The 16347-nt window shown below is 41.8% G+C and overlaps 3 protein-coding genes across 3 annotated transcripts; 2 read left to right on the forward strand and 1 right to left on the reverse strand.

Annotated features, from left to right (window-relative positions):
* The first annotated feature begins 2412 nt into the window (after positions 1-2412).
* On the forward strand, positions 2413-6317 carry pbk (PDZ binding kinase). Its single transcript, XM_030110106.1, has 7 exons — positions 2413-2450; positions 3082-3251; positions 3546-3685; positions 3975-4144; positions 4497-4626; positions 5347-5538; positions 5639-6317. The coding sequence occupies exons 2-7, from the start codon at positions 3094-3096 to the stop codon at positions 5851-5853; spliced, it is 1005 nt and encodes a 334-aa protein (XP_029965966.1). The 5' UTR covers positions 2413-2450; positions 3082-3093; the 3' UTR covers positions 5854-6317.
* Positions 6318-6348: 31 nt separating this feature from the next.
* Positions 6349-11551, reverse strand: esco2 (establishment of sister chromatid cohesion N-acetyltransferase 2). The gene is made up of 15 exons (XM_030110105.1): positions 11466-11551; positions 10623-10690; positions 10189-10310; positions 9775-10078; positions 9402-9663; positions 9005-9120; positions 8800-8911; positions 8579-8657; positions 8362-8410; positions 8054-8189; positions 7761-7892; positions 7577-7666; positions 7291-7434; positions 7009-7193; positions 6349-6924 (listed from the first exon to the last, which is right to left on the reverse strand). Exons 2-15 carry the CDS (start codon positions 10670-10672, stop codon positions 6792-6794), a joined length of 1914 nt encoding a protein of 637 aa, XP_029965965.1. The 5' UTR covers positions 10673-10690; positions 11466-11551; the 3' UTR covers positions 6349-6791.
* Positions 11552-12157: 606 nt separating this feature from the next.
* On the forward strand, positions 12158-14634 carry ccdc25 (coiled-coil domain containing 25). Its single transcript, XM_030110118.1, has 9 exons — positions 12158-12338; positions 12441-12488; positions 12591-12630; positions 12937-12988; positions 13155-13230; positions 13313-13416; positions 13501-13703; positions 14050-14095; positions 14526-14634. Exons 1-9 carry the CDS (start codon positions 12314-12316, stop codon positions 14553-14555), a joined length of 624 nt encoding a protein of 207 aa, XP_029965978.1. The 5' UTR covers positions 12158-12313; the 3' UTR covers positions 14556-14634.
* Positions 14635-16347: the final 1713 nt, after the last annotated feature.

Here is a 16347-nt window from a genome sequence, read left to right on the forward strand (position 1 = left end):
ACAACCCTGGACAGTAATCACTCGTATGAACGTTTCCACATGTGAAGCAGGCAGCGCGGTGATCGACTGAACCATCACCTGATCTCTGACGCGCACGGCTGGCGGCCTGGAGCTGGACTGTACAGCCCATTTGAGTGGTGTCAGAGTGGTTTCACTTACCTGGGATGGTAAAGAGTTTATGACTTTTTATTTGATGGATCAAAGGACGATGGTGCTGGTACAGGTGGAGCAATGTGGGCGGGTTTTTACAGCCAAATACGCCGACCTCTGTTCTGTCTGATCGCAGGTCTTTGAGAAATGCTTGGAGTTTGAGTAAGTTTGATAAAAGCTCATTGTCTCTCAGATCTTCAGTAACCCACCAAAAAGGAAGATAAACTCTCATTATGTTTACTTATGTACCTATCATCTCGTGTAGATATGATCTTGACTCACACTGAAACTTTTTGTCAAGAATTATGGATTAGAGGTTTTTTTTTTATGAGTGTTTTATAGATTTTGAAATTAGAAGAGGTCAGTTCGAGGCAAATGTTTGTCTTACAGCAACATTTCTTTCATAGAATATGTGATTCGAGATGTAAAAAAACTCAACAAGGGACAGATTTATGTGACGTTCAACTCTTAAACCCTGGATGACCCTGAAGCACAAGTGCTGATACATTACAGCTTTAAAAAAAAATGGGACATAAGGAGTTTTTCTGATCCTATATTTTTCTCAAGTGGCTTGAAACTTGATTTATTGCTTTCACTGTGAGTTCTTGAGATTTAAATGCTCAGTAATTCCATGTGGGTTAATATTAACTCATCCCTTTATCTTCTCGATCACTTTATCCAACTCAGAGTCTCAGCGGATCCAGTTCCAGCTGAATATGAACAAAAGCAGGCTACACTATGGAAAGACTGTCCGTCCATCACAAGGAAGACACGGGCAGTCACACACACTCCCATGCACATCTATAGACAATTTAGAGTCACTAATTAAAGTGAAACTCATGAGGCAAGAGTACTAACCACTACATCATTGCATGGCCAGTGTAATATTCATTTATTTGAGACTTGAGTTTCAAAATGTCTTCACTCCAAAAAAAGTGAAACTTGTCAAGAATGTTCCTAAAAAATGATTTTCTTTAAACCGACTGAAAACCACATGAGATACTTGTCTCTCACACTATTTCCCTCAGATATTTGTATCGTTATCCATGTGACTGTTCTGTATTTGTTCACAGTAAAACCCTTTTTCTTTCTCGGTGTTTCTGTGTGGTCCAACCAGAATCCAACTCGTCCTGATTCAATAAAATGCACCACATTTCCCTTCAGGGAAGAGAGGAACTCTGAGACGGAAAGAGAAAGTCCCAGCCTTCATATCAACGTCCATTTGTCATCAGACCACATTCCTGCTCCTCTTCCTCATAATGAAACGGTTATCCTTCCATACAATGAGGAGACTGAGCAGCAGGAGCACGGCCCGTGTATGAAGGAGATGAAACAAAAATGGGATCATGAGAGCCGAGGTCGGGGTCGGCTGCACCGTCGGCAGCGAGGGAATTCTTTCAGACATGTCCCTGAAGTTGGAGAGGCAGCAGGCACAACGTGAAAATGACACAGATCTGGTCTTAATGTGCCATTATTTCTCACATGAGCCCACCCACTGCAAGGTGACAGTGCTTTAAACTGTCACAAGGGTTTAATATAAATGGTGCAGTGCAACACATGCTGCCTACTGACTAATGACATGGATCAATAAAACACACATCCCAGCACAAACATAAACAAACTGGGGGGGGAAAAAAACTCTGAAACAAACAAATTACAGTATTAAAAACCTTGAATGAATTGATGTAAAATACGTTTTTACATTTTTTTAATCAAAAACACTGAACATTTCCTGTTTTATAAACTACTGCAAATTTTCAAAGGTTCGTGTCAAACATATACAATTAATGTGGCAAATACAAAGAGCATGGGAGATATTTTATCTCCTTATAATTTATTGCATGATGGTTTTCGTGGCTTCTTCTCCACATGACAAACATATTGACAGGTCTGTCTGTCTGTCCTGAATCCTTTTCAATGCCTTTGCAGCACCAAAAACGTTGCCAAAACACAAACACACCTGCCTCAACATCTTTACATACATCAATGGATACAACCTATTTATAACCGTGTCTGCCCTCAGCTGGCCAAAGTAGTGTATTGCAGCATTTTAACAGAAAATGTAAAAAATGAACAATTAAATTGACATTAAATTGGGACTTTAGTTTGTGCATACATTTTATTAAGCTATTTTAGCCATATGAACGGAAGCAGTCTCGGGACAGTGCGTGAAGTGATTTCAAGTGCATTAAAGCGCCTCCGGTGCAGTTTGTCCCTCTCCGCCTTCCGTAGCCACCGTTATTATTTTGAATGTTTGGCGCGTTTCGGCTTTTTCACTCCGTTTCTGCGAAAGAAAACAGGTAAAGTGACGGATTTATACGAATAAATGACACATATGCTACTCCACACGCACACTCCGAATGTAATTACAAGTCCATTCAGCGTCAAACACTTTTCAGACGTTCCTTTATCGAGGGTTTCTAAACCAGCTGCGTTAATTTCAGCTGTTTGACTTCATCTTCTCTCCTGTTTCCGCTACTAATGAAATATTGCAAATTCCACCGTCGTTTATGAAAAATAGAACCTGACAACACCTCTGATATCTTTCATGGTGCTCGTGAAACAGCCAACGTTTGTAATTATCGTGTTAAGTAAACTTTGAAGGCTTTGTTTAATGTTTCTCGTGTGATATTTATATTCTGCACTGCACTATTTTTGACATGATGCCACTAAAGCTTGATTCTTTAAGCTTTTTTTTTTCCTTTGCTGAAAGATAAGTTAAATGCTCTGTAACTAGAAGTATTTGTGTCATCTTGTGTCATATACGTTGCTGTTTTTGTCACATGTGGCTTCTTTAGGTTGTGTTAAATTTCCTTCAGATCTCTTTTTCCCAAGTGGATAACTAAATTACATGGTATTTTGGCCCATTTGCGTGATTTGACCACTCCCGATGTGCTGAATATTGTTTTTAACCTCCAATGTTGTCTGCAGTTTTTTGACAGAATGGCCTCTCCTGCAGCTGGATGCGTATTCCAGACCCCTAAAGCCAGCCACATGAGGAGGCCTGGGGGCAGCGGAGGCAGCCCGATCACCATCCCTGCCTCACCTTTCATGAAGAAATTGGGTTGTGGGACTGGGGTCAACGTCTACCTCCTGAACCGGTTTGTTTTTGTTGCCACCTGTTGTAGGACAACTGACCAGACAGAAATTTAAAGAACGATTAAATGTAAATTCTGTTTATTTTATAATGATCTTCTGGATCACCTGTGGCATTTGGTAAAACTAATAAAGGAATAATGCAATATATAAATAATAATAAAGCTTGTATTTGTTCTTCAAAAAAATCACTGAGTTTTTACAGACAAAAATTCACCATTAAAGCAAGGGTCCAACTCTGAAAATCTGTCATTTGTTACATTGTTGCTTTATTTTCTTCTTCTTTTTCTTCTTCTTAGACCAGGAAAGCTGAATGCGTCACCCTGGGCTGTGAAGAAGATCAATCATCTATGTAATTCCAAACAGACTGTTGTTTACCAGCAGCGGCTCAGTGAAGAAGCTAAAATCCTGAAGGAAATTAATCACCCAAACATTGTTGGTACGGCACAGCAGCAGGCTCAACACAGTGTGAAACGTTTCATACTGGGATGTTTTCAGATTGATACTGTGGTATTTCACTACTAATCTCTTTGACTTATGGGCTCTGAAATGGAATAGATGTTAAGATGTACGCGAGGAGCATGAGATATAGAAACTAAAAATGTGGTTAACACGATGAGATCAGCCAAATAAAAGTGCTGCATTTATAATTGTGAAAAATTTAGTAACTCATATAAATGTTCTATTTTCTGATCTTTTCTCCTCTGTGTCTGTTCTCCAAAATCAAGGTTTCCGTGCTTTCACTCAGGCCAAAGATGGCTCCAAGTGTCTGGCCATGGAGTACGGAGGGGAGCAGTCACTGAACGACCTGATAGAGAAGCGGCGGAAGGAGGGCCTGAAAGCATTTCCGGCTGCCAACATAGAGAAAGTGGCACTGCATGTGGCTCGTGGCCTGCAGGTGAATCATGAACACAAATACCTTTTGAACTTCTGTGGAATGTCCAGATCACATGCCCTGTTTTGATATCTAATCTGATCCTGTATCAGGTTTAAAAACAAGCACATTTTTGCCTAATTGTTTCATTTGGATTTGTTTATACGTGGAGTTGTATGATTCAGTTGTTTTGTTAATAAATGTCTGTAGTTTTTTTGTATAATGTTCTAATATATGTGGTAGTTTGCATGTTTTTATGAATTTGTTTTCTAAGGAAATTATATCATTTTCAGGGTTTTTTTCCTCTACATGACCTGTGAAATAAGGACTGTTTTACACATCATCGTCAAGATACTCTGCTTGTTTGTTGCCACAGTATCTTCACAACGAGAAGAAGCTTCTGCACGGTGACATGAAGTCCTGCAACGTGGTGATCAAGGGCGACTTTGAGACTGTGAAGATCTGCGATGTTGGCGTGTCTCTGCAGCTCGATGAAAACATGAGAGGTAAACACTAAGATCATCACAAGCAAACAGCTCTAAGATTTTGTTGAAATGACCTTGTTGTATATTGGTTTTAGCCAAAGTGTGAGAATCGGCATGATAAATTTGGTCCACTTTTCAAATTCTGTTGGTGACAAGTGTCAGGAGCAACGGTCTCTGTCTGATCTGACCAGTCTAATGCTTCTTTACAGTCGTGTTCAAAGAGCGTCGTTGATCTCAGACACACTCGGCACATCAGGGCGGAGAATGAAATCAGGAAAAAAAATCTCAATCAACAGGAAGAAATCTACTGATCCAGAATCAGCAGCTTTATGTTTCACTGTTTTGGGGTTCAAGGATCATGAGAAACAAAAGAACAGATGGATCAGAAAGTTTAACTTCTTTTTCATTAAGCTGAGAGTCGGTAAACTGGAGTTTGTCTGAGATGTTTTGATTTTAAAAAAAAGACTGTTTACAGCAGTTAATTTACTGTTGTTGTTTTTTTTGCCTGGATAGAAATATAAGTTATTCTCACATTTCCCAAGCCTGCAAACCTCACTCCTGCTTTGGGTTCAATTTGAGCTAAATGCAAATTTAGGTCTTCCACTGTGGTCTCTGCAAGATCACAGCCTCTTGTTTGTCAAACATAATGTGATTGTACGCGACACAGACAAATTGCTTTTTTCCCTATAATTAAATTGCAAAATCAAGAGTTGGATTTGAAACGCCTCCTCCCGTCTCCAGTGTCTGACCCGGACGCGGAGTACATTGGCACCGAGCCGTGGAAGCCAAAGGAAACCCTGGAGGAGGGAGGAGAGGTCACTGACAAGGCAGACATCTTCGCCTACGGCCTGACTCTGTGGGAGATGATGACTCTTTCTATGCCTCATCTGGAGATGCTGGACGACGATGATGATGATGATGAAGAGGGAGAAGGTATGATCCGTGCAATAGCTGAATGCAGCTCTTCTTTTACTTTCCCCAGCTTCTAATACTTGTATGCTGGACTTTGTGTTAACGTGATGTTTCACGTCAGGCGACTCCATGGAGGAGAGCTTCGACGAGGACGGCTACTACGAGCGACTGGGGACGCGTCCGGCGCTGGACAGCGAGGCCCTGGGCGACTCGTACCGCAGGATGGTGGAGCTCTTCTATCTGTGCACGGAGGAAAACCCCAAGAAGAGACCGTCAGCCAGTCAGATCGTCCAGGCTTTAGAGCTGAACACAGCGCCCCAGAACGTCGTCGACTGACGGCTGTAAAATAAAACCTGGTCTTTTTAGTTTGACAGATGAGGGTTTTCAGGAATGGGATTAAAGGATAGAACTGAATTCTGTCACTGTTTAGCTCTAACTTTTACACAACAGCTGTTACTATATCTGCACTACAAGAGAACTCACTGTAATCCTGCTTTATTTTCATGTTGTTCCTCTGTATGTCAGGCTGTTTCATACTGTATGTTGTTGCTTTATACTAAAAATTAATTTACTTTCACTGTTTATTCTTGGGAACTTTCAAGAGTCACATGTGGATTTAATTCCTACTTTTTACATAAATAAACCAAAATAGACTAAAAGTTCAGAGACCCCGGTATAAAGGCACCAAATCATGAATGAATGAATCACCACTTTATAAAGAAATCTGAGTCAATCAGATAATTTACCAACAGGAAAAATTTAATGTATCAGTGGTGAACTTTTATTAAAGCACAAAAACACACAAACTGTTCAGAAAACAAAAGCTGGCTGTTTATTGAAAGTATTTATATCCCAGCACTGTCTACATTCATACCAACCTCTGCTTTCAACAAGTCACGGTTTCCTCCACAACTTCTCCGAAAACAAAATACTCTAATTTCTACTTTTAATTCTTGAGCAGCAGCATGTACGCCGTCGCAGATTCAAAAACATAAACCTCTTTTTGCCATCAAACAAGACTGAACTGTAAGTTGGCAGAACTGACATAAATATAAATACCAGAGCTCTGAATCTTGAACCTGCAAACACGCCAAACCTGTAATCAATAATCACAAACACTAACAGCCTGGTTTACTCAACACGCAAAAGCCTGAACGGCTTTCTGCTTTGCATATGAAAAGACCATTATTAACACGTGACTGACGGTCCATTCAACATGTTAGAACTCAGAATACTTTGCAAAATCCTCTTTTAATCCCAACTCCTCCAGATTCTTAAGAGACGAAGTTGTAGACGAGGAAGGCCGGAGTGTCGCAGTACTTTGTGGCGAACTGTTTGCCGTCAGGCGTCGGGTCGGAGAAGGCGATTTCCTCCTTGGTGAGGTGACTGCCAAACATAAAGGTGTTCCTAAAAGAAGAAGAAAGAAAACTGAGACTTCATGTGGAGAAAATGCATTCTTGTTTGTTTATTCTAAACTGTGTGTGGTCACACCTGACGGTGTCCAGCATACGCGTGGCGATGCCCCGTCGCCTGGCCATGCTGAAGACCCAGATCCGACTGATGCCGCACAGGGCCTGTTCGGGCACGGTGGAGCAGCACCAGGCGCGGTGGCGCTCCATGAAGTCGTCCTTCGTCATGTCTTTGTGTTGATCCGGCTGCTCCAGGACTCGGTATGCCTGAAAGCGAGTCGTGATAGGAGCGTTATCCGTGTCTGCTTGTCTGAGCAGGCGATGCGTTTGAGAGGTTATGATCTGAACCCTGAGATCCCTCTACCTGTCGTATGGGCTCAGCCACCAGACATCCCACCACCATTCGCTCGGTGCTGATGAACAGGTAGGTTTTAGCCTGCGTCGGTCGGCTCAGCGTCACCTGCTGGAAGCCCAGCTCGCTGTCTGCGACGCGCCGCACATCCTCAGCCTGAAACCCAGAAAACCGCAACAGAAGAAGAATGAAGAATGAAGAATTATCAAATCTCCAGTTTGAGACAGCATACTCTGCATGACGAAACACGTTCACGGCTAGAAATGAGCGGGAAAGCATCCAAAGTTTGGGCTCCAACCTTTTTGACGGCGTATTTGGGATCATCTGGCATGACCAGGAGAATTTTCCCGTCCCAGAACTCGGCCACCACGCGCTCCTTCTTCCAGCCCTGAAGACACAGGAAGCATTCGTTTGACTCACGTCTGCAGCTTTTACAACAACTTCAACGATTACCATCTATCAGAGGTAACAGAAACTCTCACCACATATTTGATGGAGTCCAGGAAGCGCCGGTGGAACTGGGTGTGCTGGAAGTTGTCCTCCGGGTTGTCTGCGCTGTACACCATCCCACATGAGTGGCACACCGTTGCTCCGAACTGCTTCTGGCCGGCATCCTGACAAAAGAACAATAACACAATCAAGAACACCGAAGAAACAAACGCCCAGACTTCTGAACAGCTACTGAAACAGATCATGAACTGTTGGCGATTGTCAACACTAACTAAGATATTAACTATTGCCAAAGTGACGAAACCGTCACATTAAATGTAGTTACAATGATCAGCTGGTCATCGTCCAGCTTTTCCTTCTTCCTGCGGACACTTCGGTCTTTCCCAGCAGCAGATGGGGTCTGCAGTATGGGCCCTGGGCCAGCTGGAGTACTGCAGGTCAGAGGAGCTGCTTTCTTTGGCCTGTCAGGGGAAAAAAAAAAAACAACAAAAAAAAGGCTGTTAGTTATTCCAAAGTCCAGTTCTAGACATAAACATGATAAGCAAAAAGATGTCACTGAAATGGGTGATTCTTCCTCTGAGTCCAGAGAGTGACTGGATCAAGCGAAGTACAGACGGTCCAGGAACGTCTCACCTCTTAGAAGCAGAACCGAATATGGGATACACCGCCGTGGACTCTGGAACTGACAGAGCACCAGAGGTTTAGTTAAAAAATTAACACGGAACATGTTCAAACTACTTCATTTAAAACAGAACTAGATGAGGGGTGGGGGAAGGGGCTGATCTTTAAGACTCGTCCTGAGTGGAGTCAATTACAGGTGTGAACTACGTGAACAGTGTATCTAACACACCTTTAGCAGGGCTGGAAGTGGTGCTGATGGGACTGATCTCACTCAGGTCAAAGACGGGATCTGAGGCACTAATATCATCCTGGAAAGAGAAAGAAAACAATATAAATCCAATTTTTGTCTCACATCTCATCAAGTGTTAAGGGGTTATTTAGTGGTGAGCCATCTTAAAATATTCTTTAATTTTCAAAGCAGACGCCACACACAAACAAGTGAATGTGAACCTGAGTACTGGAGGTCGAAGCTGGAGAAGCAAAGCTGGATGCCGGAGACCTGGTCAAGACGACCTTCAGACTGTGGGTAATCCCATACTTCTCTGCCCACCTTTCAGGAGAGCTGATGGAAGACGGACAAGTCAAAACCGGTGGCTCACTATCGCTCGTGCAAAGCTTTGCAAACCATAATCAAGTAAATTTGCTGTTGAAGTACCACAGTGGCAGCAGAGGTTTGGGCTTCTCGTTGACGGAGTCCATCCAGTCGGTCGGGCCAAACTTCACTCGCTGCTTTGTGTTTGGTTTGTCTTCCTTCTTCTGAGGCGCTGCGGTCTGCAGGGGTCAACCAGGAGAAACAAACATCTGAAACCACAGATTTACTGAAAGTACAAATCTGGAGCCTCAGAAGAGCTCAGGGTGTTTTAGATCAGAAAAGAGCTTTCAATAACAGATGTGTAAGTTTTGTGAAATGAACGTTATCAAGAAGATATAAACAACTTAAACATGAAATCTGCTGGAAAGTAACAATTTGATCAACGCTTTAATTGATCCATATAAACTGGAATAAAGGAAGCAGGTAAAAGAATAGCTGAATATAATATGAATATACTGACCTGTGCGACCTGCTGCTGCTCCTTCTTCTTCGTTGGTGGCGCCACAGCTTTTCTGTTGGCGGTGGCAGAAGCCGACCGCGGTGCAGATTTCTTGTACATGGACGAAGGCTTCTTCCCTGTGCTGAAAAACGCAGCGCCGACAAACACCTTGGGTTTGGGCCTCGCGCTGCTGAAAGTGAAGGCGACGGGCTTCTTGGGCTCGGCGGGTTTGCTGCTGGCAGGCGCAGCGCTGGAGGAAGAGGGGGTCGGCTTCACGGCGGCACTGCCGAACAAACAAAAACACTTCGGTAAGAAAAACTACCGAAACACTGAACTGGAATGAAAACACTTTGGAATGCTGGAGCTCGACTAACGAATGCAGATCAAAACACACCCGCTGTTGAGCTTGTTCAGCTTGATCGTTCTCGTGGCTGTTAAGTTGATTTTTTGACCCATCTTCTGTCCTTTATTCAAACCTGCAGCCGCCTTTCTGGGTTTACTGCCTCCTTTAGCTTTCTTCTTTGTCTCTGGCTTTTTGGCCAAGGTGGGGGAGACAGAGGGGGGAGGGGGCAGAGGCAAGGGCAGAGACTCCTTCATCGCCTTCCTCTCCAGCGGAGTGAGGTAGTTCGAATTCTGCTTGCTGTAGAACGAGCTTGTAACCACGGAGAGTTTCAGTGGAGATTTACGGGGTGGTGTGGCTAAAACAAAAAGAGAGAAACTGCAATCATCCACATGATGTTCACTACTTACACAACATGACCTGATAAGAGAGGAAGCAGGAATTCCACTCTAACACAAGTCGCTCTACCTGGTCGACGAGGGGATTTCACGGGAGAACCACAGTTCTTCACTGGGGACTGTTGCAGCTTCCTCGGAGATCTCCTCTTCACCGGTGACATCTCCTCCCTCGCCGTCTTCTTGGACGGATGACTGGGTAACAAACATCAAATGACAAATAAAGAAACAGACGCGACGATAACAATAGGATCTTTGCCTCCAGGCCAGGAGGGAGGAAGGGCTCGGTCGCTAAAAGCTTTCACACAACTATCCAGGGATGGGAACAAATTATTATTTTTGCATTTTGAAACACCTTGTCATTTAAATGTCCTTAATAAATCAAATTTATTTTCCTAAGAGATGACTGCAACTGCCCATCTTGCGTTGAAACGCCTATTGTGACCCAAACATGGATTAAACTGGGATTACAGATGAACAGAAGGAGCGGTGGGGTTTACGGCCTACCTATCAGCCTCCACAGAGGAGAGTTTTCGTTTTCTGGTAGTCATCAGCATGTTCAATGCAAAGTTCTCCTACAAACAGAAAAAAACATGAACACAACTTAAAGCATTTCAGTTTTTCCAAATGCATACAGCTGCATTACTTAACAAAAGACAGAGACAAAACACAGAAGTGCATTTATATTTTCAAGCTAACAAGCAACCATGAGATTGTAGCATTCAAATACAGGAGCAGTTCAGGCCTACAGCTCGATAATGATGGGTACAACTAGTGTGAGGCAAAACAAAGAAGAGAGCTATTGTCTAATGCGATGAAAGTCATTTGCTGGAGGTGAGGGAAGGTTAAGAACTGCAATTTTAACTTATTTACGTTTAATTAGTGGCTTTCGTGCAGATAAACGACACGGCGAACAACACGACTGAACAAGTATCGTCGTTGTCTTTTGTTATTCAGATCCCATGTGGTTTGACCAGCTCGTGTAGGACCTTAGAATATTTTATGAACAGAGTTTAGAGTTTAACCTGATCTTACAAGAAGTTTCGTCCTAAATACGTAAAAAGGAGCGTCACGTCGACGGCAGCAAGCATCGTAGCGGAGCATACTAGCTAACATAGTGGTTTTGAAAAGTTGTTTCCGAGGCCATTATGCGAAATATAGCGCGTGCTGGTCCAGATCAGGGTGTTTTCATTCAAACGCTCGTGAACGTTTGTGATTTTTAGCATAAAAGTTCAGTCGCGTAGCGGGAACCAGCCTGACGCTGCCTCACATGATACGGCGCAGATATAATAGTTAATAAAAGTATACTAACAGTCACAACACAACGACGAAAAACTTAATAAAACTCACCTTAGCTCGTTTCTGTCTGTTCGTTTCTGTCTGTTCGAGTCTCTCGCGCGCTAAGATCTCCTTCTGCGCGCGTTTCCCCCTCTGTGTTTTGAAGAGCGCGCGGGATACAACACTACGTCACTTGTTACTAAAGCGGTGCACGCATTGTTGAACTTCCGGGACAACCTTTCAAACTTAAACATCAACAAAAAGGATGTGGATGTTTCAACAAAAAGGGGAAGACAGTGATGGTAGCAAAATCATTACATCTACAAGGGAATTTCAAATGCAGCATTCACAATGCGCAATCAGAACTTGAGAACATGTTAACACAACGATAAACAAAAGATGCAACCCTAAATATAATGTCAAATATGTGAAATGTGTTTGAAGTCTTCTTTTTTTAACTTTTATACAGGCAATTATTTAGATGTTGAAAGTGAGCAAATTTCATAATTTCACAAATAATATTAGAAATAGATACATATGAAAAAGAGGGGTTATGGCTACAAAAGGCTTGAAAACTAAGCAGCACATTTAATTTGTTAGAAGATGTGCAGTATTAGCATGTTATTTCTGTGACTTTTCTCTGTTTCTAACACAATAAAAAAAACGTGCAAGACTAATTAGGCACCTAAATGATTGCACATACACAAGTGCCAGATTCTTATTTTGTAAACAGGAAGTTATGCTGCGAGTGACGACGTCTACCGACAACAACTTCCGGGGTCGCTGCACACGAGAGTCTGACAGAATCCATAGAAATACGGAAAACATTCATATTTAGTGTCTTAATAATAACTGTCAGCTTTTTGTCTCCGTAAAACATCTGTTTAGTGTTAGATTGACGGCTTTCAATTCACGTAAACATGGTGTTTTACTTCACAAGTGCCGGTGAGTGGAGCCGCGTTAGCATGTAGCATCGTTAGCTCAGCACTGGGCATATCTGATTTCTTTAACTTTGCTCATTTTTTGTGTTTCTTGTTCCTTTTTTAGCAGTGAACCCTCCGTTCACCATCTACATGGGAAAAGACAAATATGAAAGTATGTTTTTTAAAAAAGCCTTTCGTTACTTGTAGTTTGATGACCATGTGTTTTGTTTTTAGTGCCACTGTCTTCTCTGTCTTAAACTGTTTTCTTTAACAGACGAAGATCTCATCAGGTACGGCTGGCCAGAGGACATCTGGTGAGTCTTCAACATCTCTTCACCATAAATAGGATTTCCTTTGCAGGCTAATCTGCTTATTATTGCTTTTTTATATGTCTGATGTATAAATCTTAGGAAAGTGTGCCGAAAAATGGGGCTTGTAACATGAAACAAACACAAAATGCAGAGAAATGAAATGAATGACTCAGCCAGTATATGAACCCAGAACACGTTTTACTGATGGATAAATGAGGTTCATGAAATTTGGGGTACTTGCAATCGATATTTGAGTTTCGTTAATTCGTTTTTATTTCATTCAAATTTTTTTGCTGTCTCCATCTCCAGGTTTCACGTGGACAAACTGTCTTCAGCACACGTCTATCTGAGAATGCCAAAGGTAAAGAGTCAAAGCAGCCAATAAGAATTAGGATGATTCAGCTCCCTGATATCTTTAGTACAAGCTAGAGTTGGAGAGGTTGAAGATTACCTCAACAGAAATTGGGAGTAAAATGCATATGATGTGTTATCTAACCAAATGCTCTTGATTTATTTACATTTTACAGGGTCAAACCATAGATGATATTCCTCCAGAGGTGTTGATAGACTGTGCACAGCTGGTGAAAAACAACAGCATCCAAGGTAAAGACAGTGATTGTATTTATGAGACAGACCAGAGAATTCACTTTTTCTTAACCTGCTCGTTACTGTTGTATGTTGACAGGATGTAAGATGAACAACATCAATGTGGTTTACACACCATGGGCCAACCTGAAGAAAACCGGAGACATGGACGTCGGGCAGATCGGCTTCCATCGACAGAAAGAGGTCTGCTTAAGATTAATTTACCATTTGACATCAGCATGCTTCATGAATCCAAGATAATAGCCACCGAACTGTTGTTTCTTGCAGGTGAAAATTGTGGCGGTGGAGAAGAAGGTCAACGAGATCGTAAACCGTCTGGAGAAAACCAAAGTAGAGCGATTTCCCGACCTGGCAGCAGAGAAGGACTCGAGAGACCGAGAGGAGAGGAACGAGAAGAAAGCTCAGCTCCAGGACCAGAAGAAGAGGGAGAAGGAGGAGCAGAAGAGGAAAAAGGAGCTGGAGGAGCTCAGGTAGGACCTTCAGTACGGTTCAGCTGATGATTCAGAAAGATTCTGTCACATTTTAGAACTGATGCTTTTAAAATCAGAATGACTTATGTGTCAATTCCATCACACGTTTCAGTGTCTTTTAAAGTGATTTGTTAATATTAGATATTATTGGTTCTAATAGTTTTGTCACCATTAAAATAATCTAGATGTTTTCATCTTCAGTTCATATTGCACAGGTGCATTTCTAAAATGAGCTCATTGAAAGGTTCATTCAGTAATTTCACAGTGAAAATTATCTTGAACTTTTTTTTTTTTCATTGCTTTTCAATCAAGTGTTTTGTAATAAATCTCTCTTTTTATTCTCTAGGAATTATTCATCACTGATGAAGGATGAAAACATGAAAACTAATGAGGTGAGGATATCTACACACACTGACAAAAATCTGTTTTAAGCAGTTTGCATGGTATCAGCACTGCCCTGCAGAAAAAGAAAAACTAAACCAAAGCAGAAGAAGAGTTAAAAAAAAAAAAAAATTATATTACTGATGGTTGAATGAAGACACTGGGGGGAATTCCGGTGCTGGAGGTGTCCTGTTTGCATCCTTTCCGTGTCACTTGTGGCTGAAACAAGTGTATTTTACTAACTTCTGTTGGAGCTCCTGCTCAGGGTCTTTGTAGCAGTTGCAGTGCAAAGATCACAAAGACAGCATAAATTTCAATATTGTAATCCTTGTATGGTGGGAATGGAGCTGCATTAATAAACGGATGGAAATCAGACGTTGTGACTGTCACACTTCTCATGGTAACATTTGTGTCTGAACCTTTCCTGCATGTCGTCTGCAGGATGGCTACGACTCCGACGACTTCATGTGAGCGGTGAGAAACGGGAAGCAAGCAGACAGATGGATCGCCCCCGCTGCTTTTGCTTGCTTTATCTCTGCACGGGCACACACAAAAAAATATAGATAAACAAGGACAGAGATAATGGGATGGCTTTTGAACACTTTGAGCATAAAGTGGGCCCGTGCTGGAACTTCAGGAGCTGCTTTTGAACTGAAACTGAACTAGCACCACCGGAGGATGCTACAGAAGAAGAACAACAGGATCAATGGAATTTAAAAGGCTCGTTTTAAGGGATAAACTCTTTGTGTAGCTGAGGGAGCGGCAAATGACGGGGTTTACACTGCCACGATCATGAAACTCATGTCTGTATGGGTGCATTTATGTTTGTGACCATTTGTTCGAGCTCCAAACCCTCAAACTGTTTGTCTCTGCATGTCAGCTTCAATGAACACAATTTATTATATCACTTCAAGTCAAAGCTATTAGGAATTGGTGCCTGCACTGTGAAACAGACCGCTATGCACTGAATACAGTCAGTATGTCAAAAAAAATAGCAGAGCTGTGAAATCTGCTACAAATCTAAAACACTCATAAGCAGCAGCAGTAGATGTGCAGATGAACATGTACACTTTTCAAGAATGGTGTGTGAGATCATGTGCTTGGACACCAAAAATTTTTTTTTCTTGAGTCAGAATGGAAACTATCAGGAAGAATGAATAATAAAATGAAAATATCAAGACGTGTTCAATGAAATTAATGTTTTTGGAATAGCTGGGATATAACTGGTGAAAAAACACCTTTGCAAGAGAATTTATTTGAAATTAAATTATACGAATGACATATCTCTCCCTGCTTCTCTTATGTAGGTCTATAGTTGCTCTGAAGTTTCAAATACTGCTTGTGCTGCAGGAGATTTTTCTGTTTTCTTTTGCCACGATGTTTAGAAATTGTTGACAAGAATTTTACTTTGTTTATACAGCTGGGTTTGTCATTTAAAAAAATCAAATAAAGACCTAAAATAAAATGAGTAACAGCTTGGATGCAGTCTCATATGATTTACTCTCTGGACTTTTGAGGCATTGTGAGCTCCAGTTTCTAAATTGTAACATTTCATATAGGCTGCTGCTCTTTTGCAGACATAAAATACCAAAATGCTGCACTCCTTGTAATGCGACTTGGGAACTTGCAGCTAGACTGTCTTGTCTTGATATGGTTGGTTCATGAAGCAGTGACAGGCAACACAGCTCACCAAAGTTGTTCCAAAGAACTTGACCAAGATATTGTTGATGGAGAGGTCAGATAGTGGGTGACAAATGGGAATGGTTTTATAATATATTTCTTGACAAAAACGGACAGCCTGTATGGTTCTTGATTTTTTTTTTTTTTTTTTTGTTTCACAGATTTTCTCTAGGATCGAACCCGCTACCTCTGGCTTATCACGAGAGCGTGTTGTTCAAGCTTTTTCAGCTGAATTTAACCAGCCAATCAGAACGCTTGGATGGGCTGAGTTTGGGGCTTACTTCGGTCTCCCAGGCGCATGCGCGAATCAATATTTTTTCTTGCTTGAGGACTTTCCTTTGGCACAACCCACATATTTACGCCGCAACACAAGACAGATCAACCTAGGTACTGTATGCTTTTTTGATTTATTTAATTGTATTGATTTTCAAAACAATTATCCGTGAATCAAATGGAGCAAAACCCGGACATTTAGAGTAATGGTTAAAAACTCCTCCGGCAGTGATTTTACTCGGATTTTTATGCATCCAAAATTTATAACATCCAGCCTTAAGATCTGTCGGCTCTGTCTGCTGCCTATCAA

The sequence above is a fragment of the Salarias fasciatus genome, chromosome 15 (assembly GCF_902148845.1).
Source record: "Salarias fasciatus chromosome 15, fSalaFa1.1, whole genome shotgun sequence".
NCBI classification, from domain to species: domain Eukaryota; kingdom Metazoa; phylum Chordata; class Actinopteri; order Blenniiformes; family Blenniidae; genus Salarias; species Salarias fasciatus.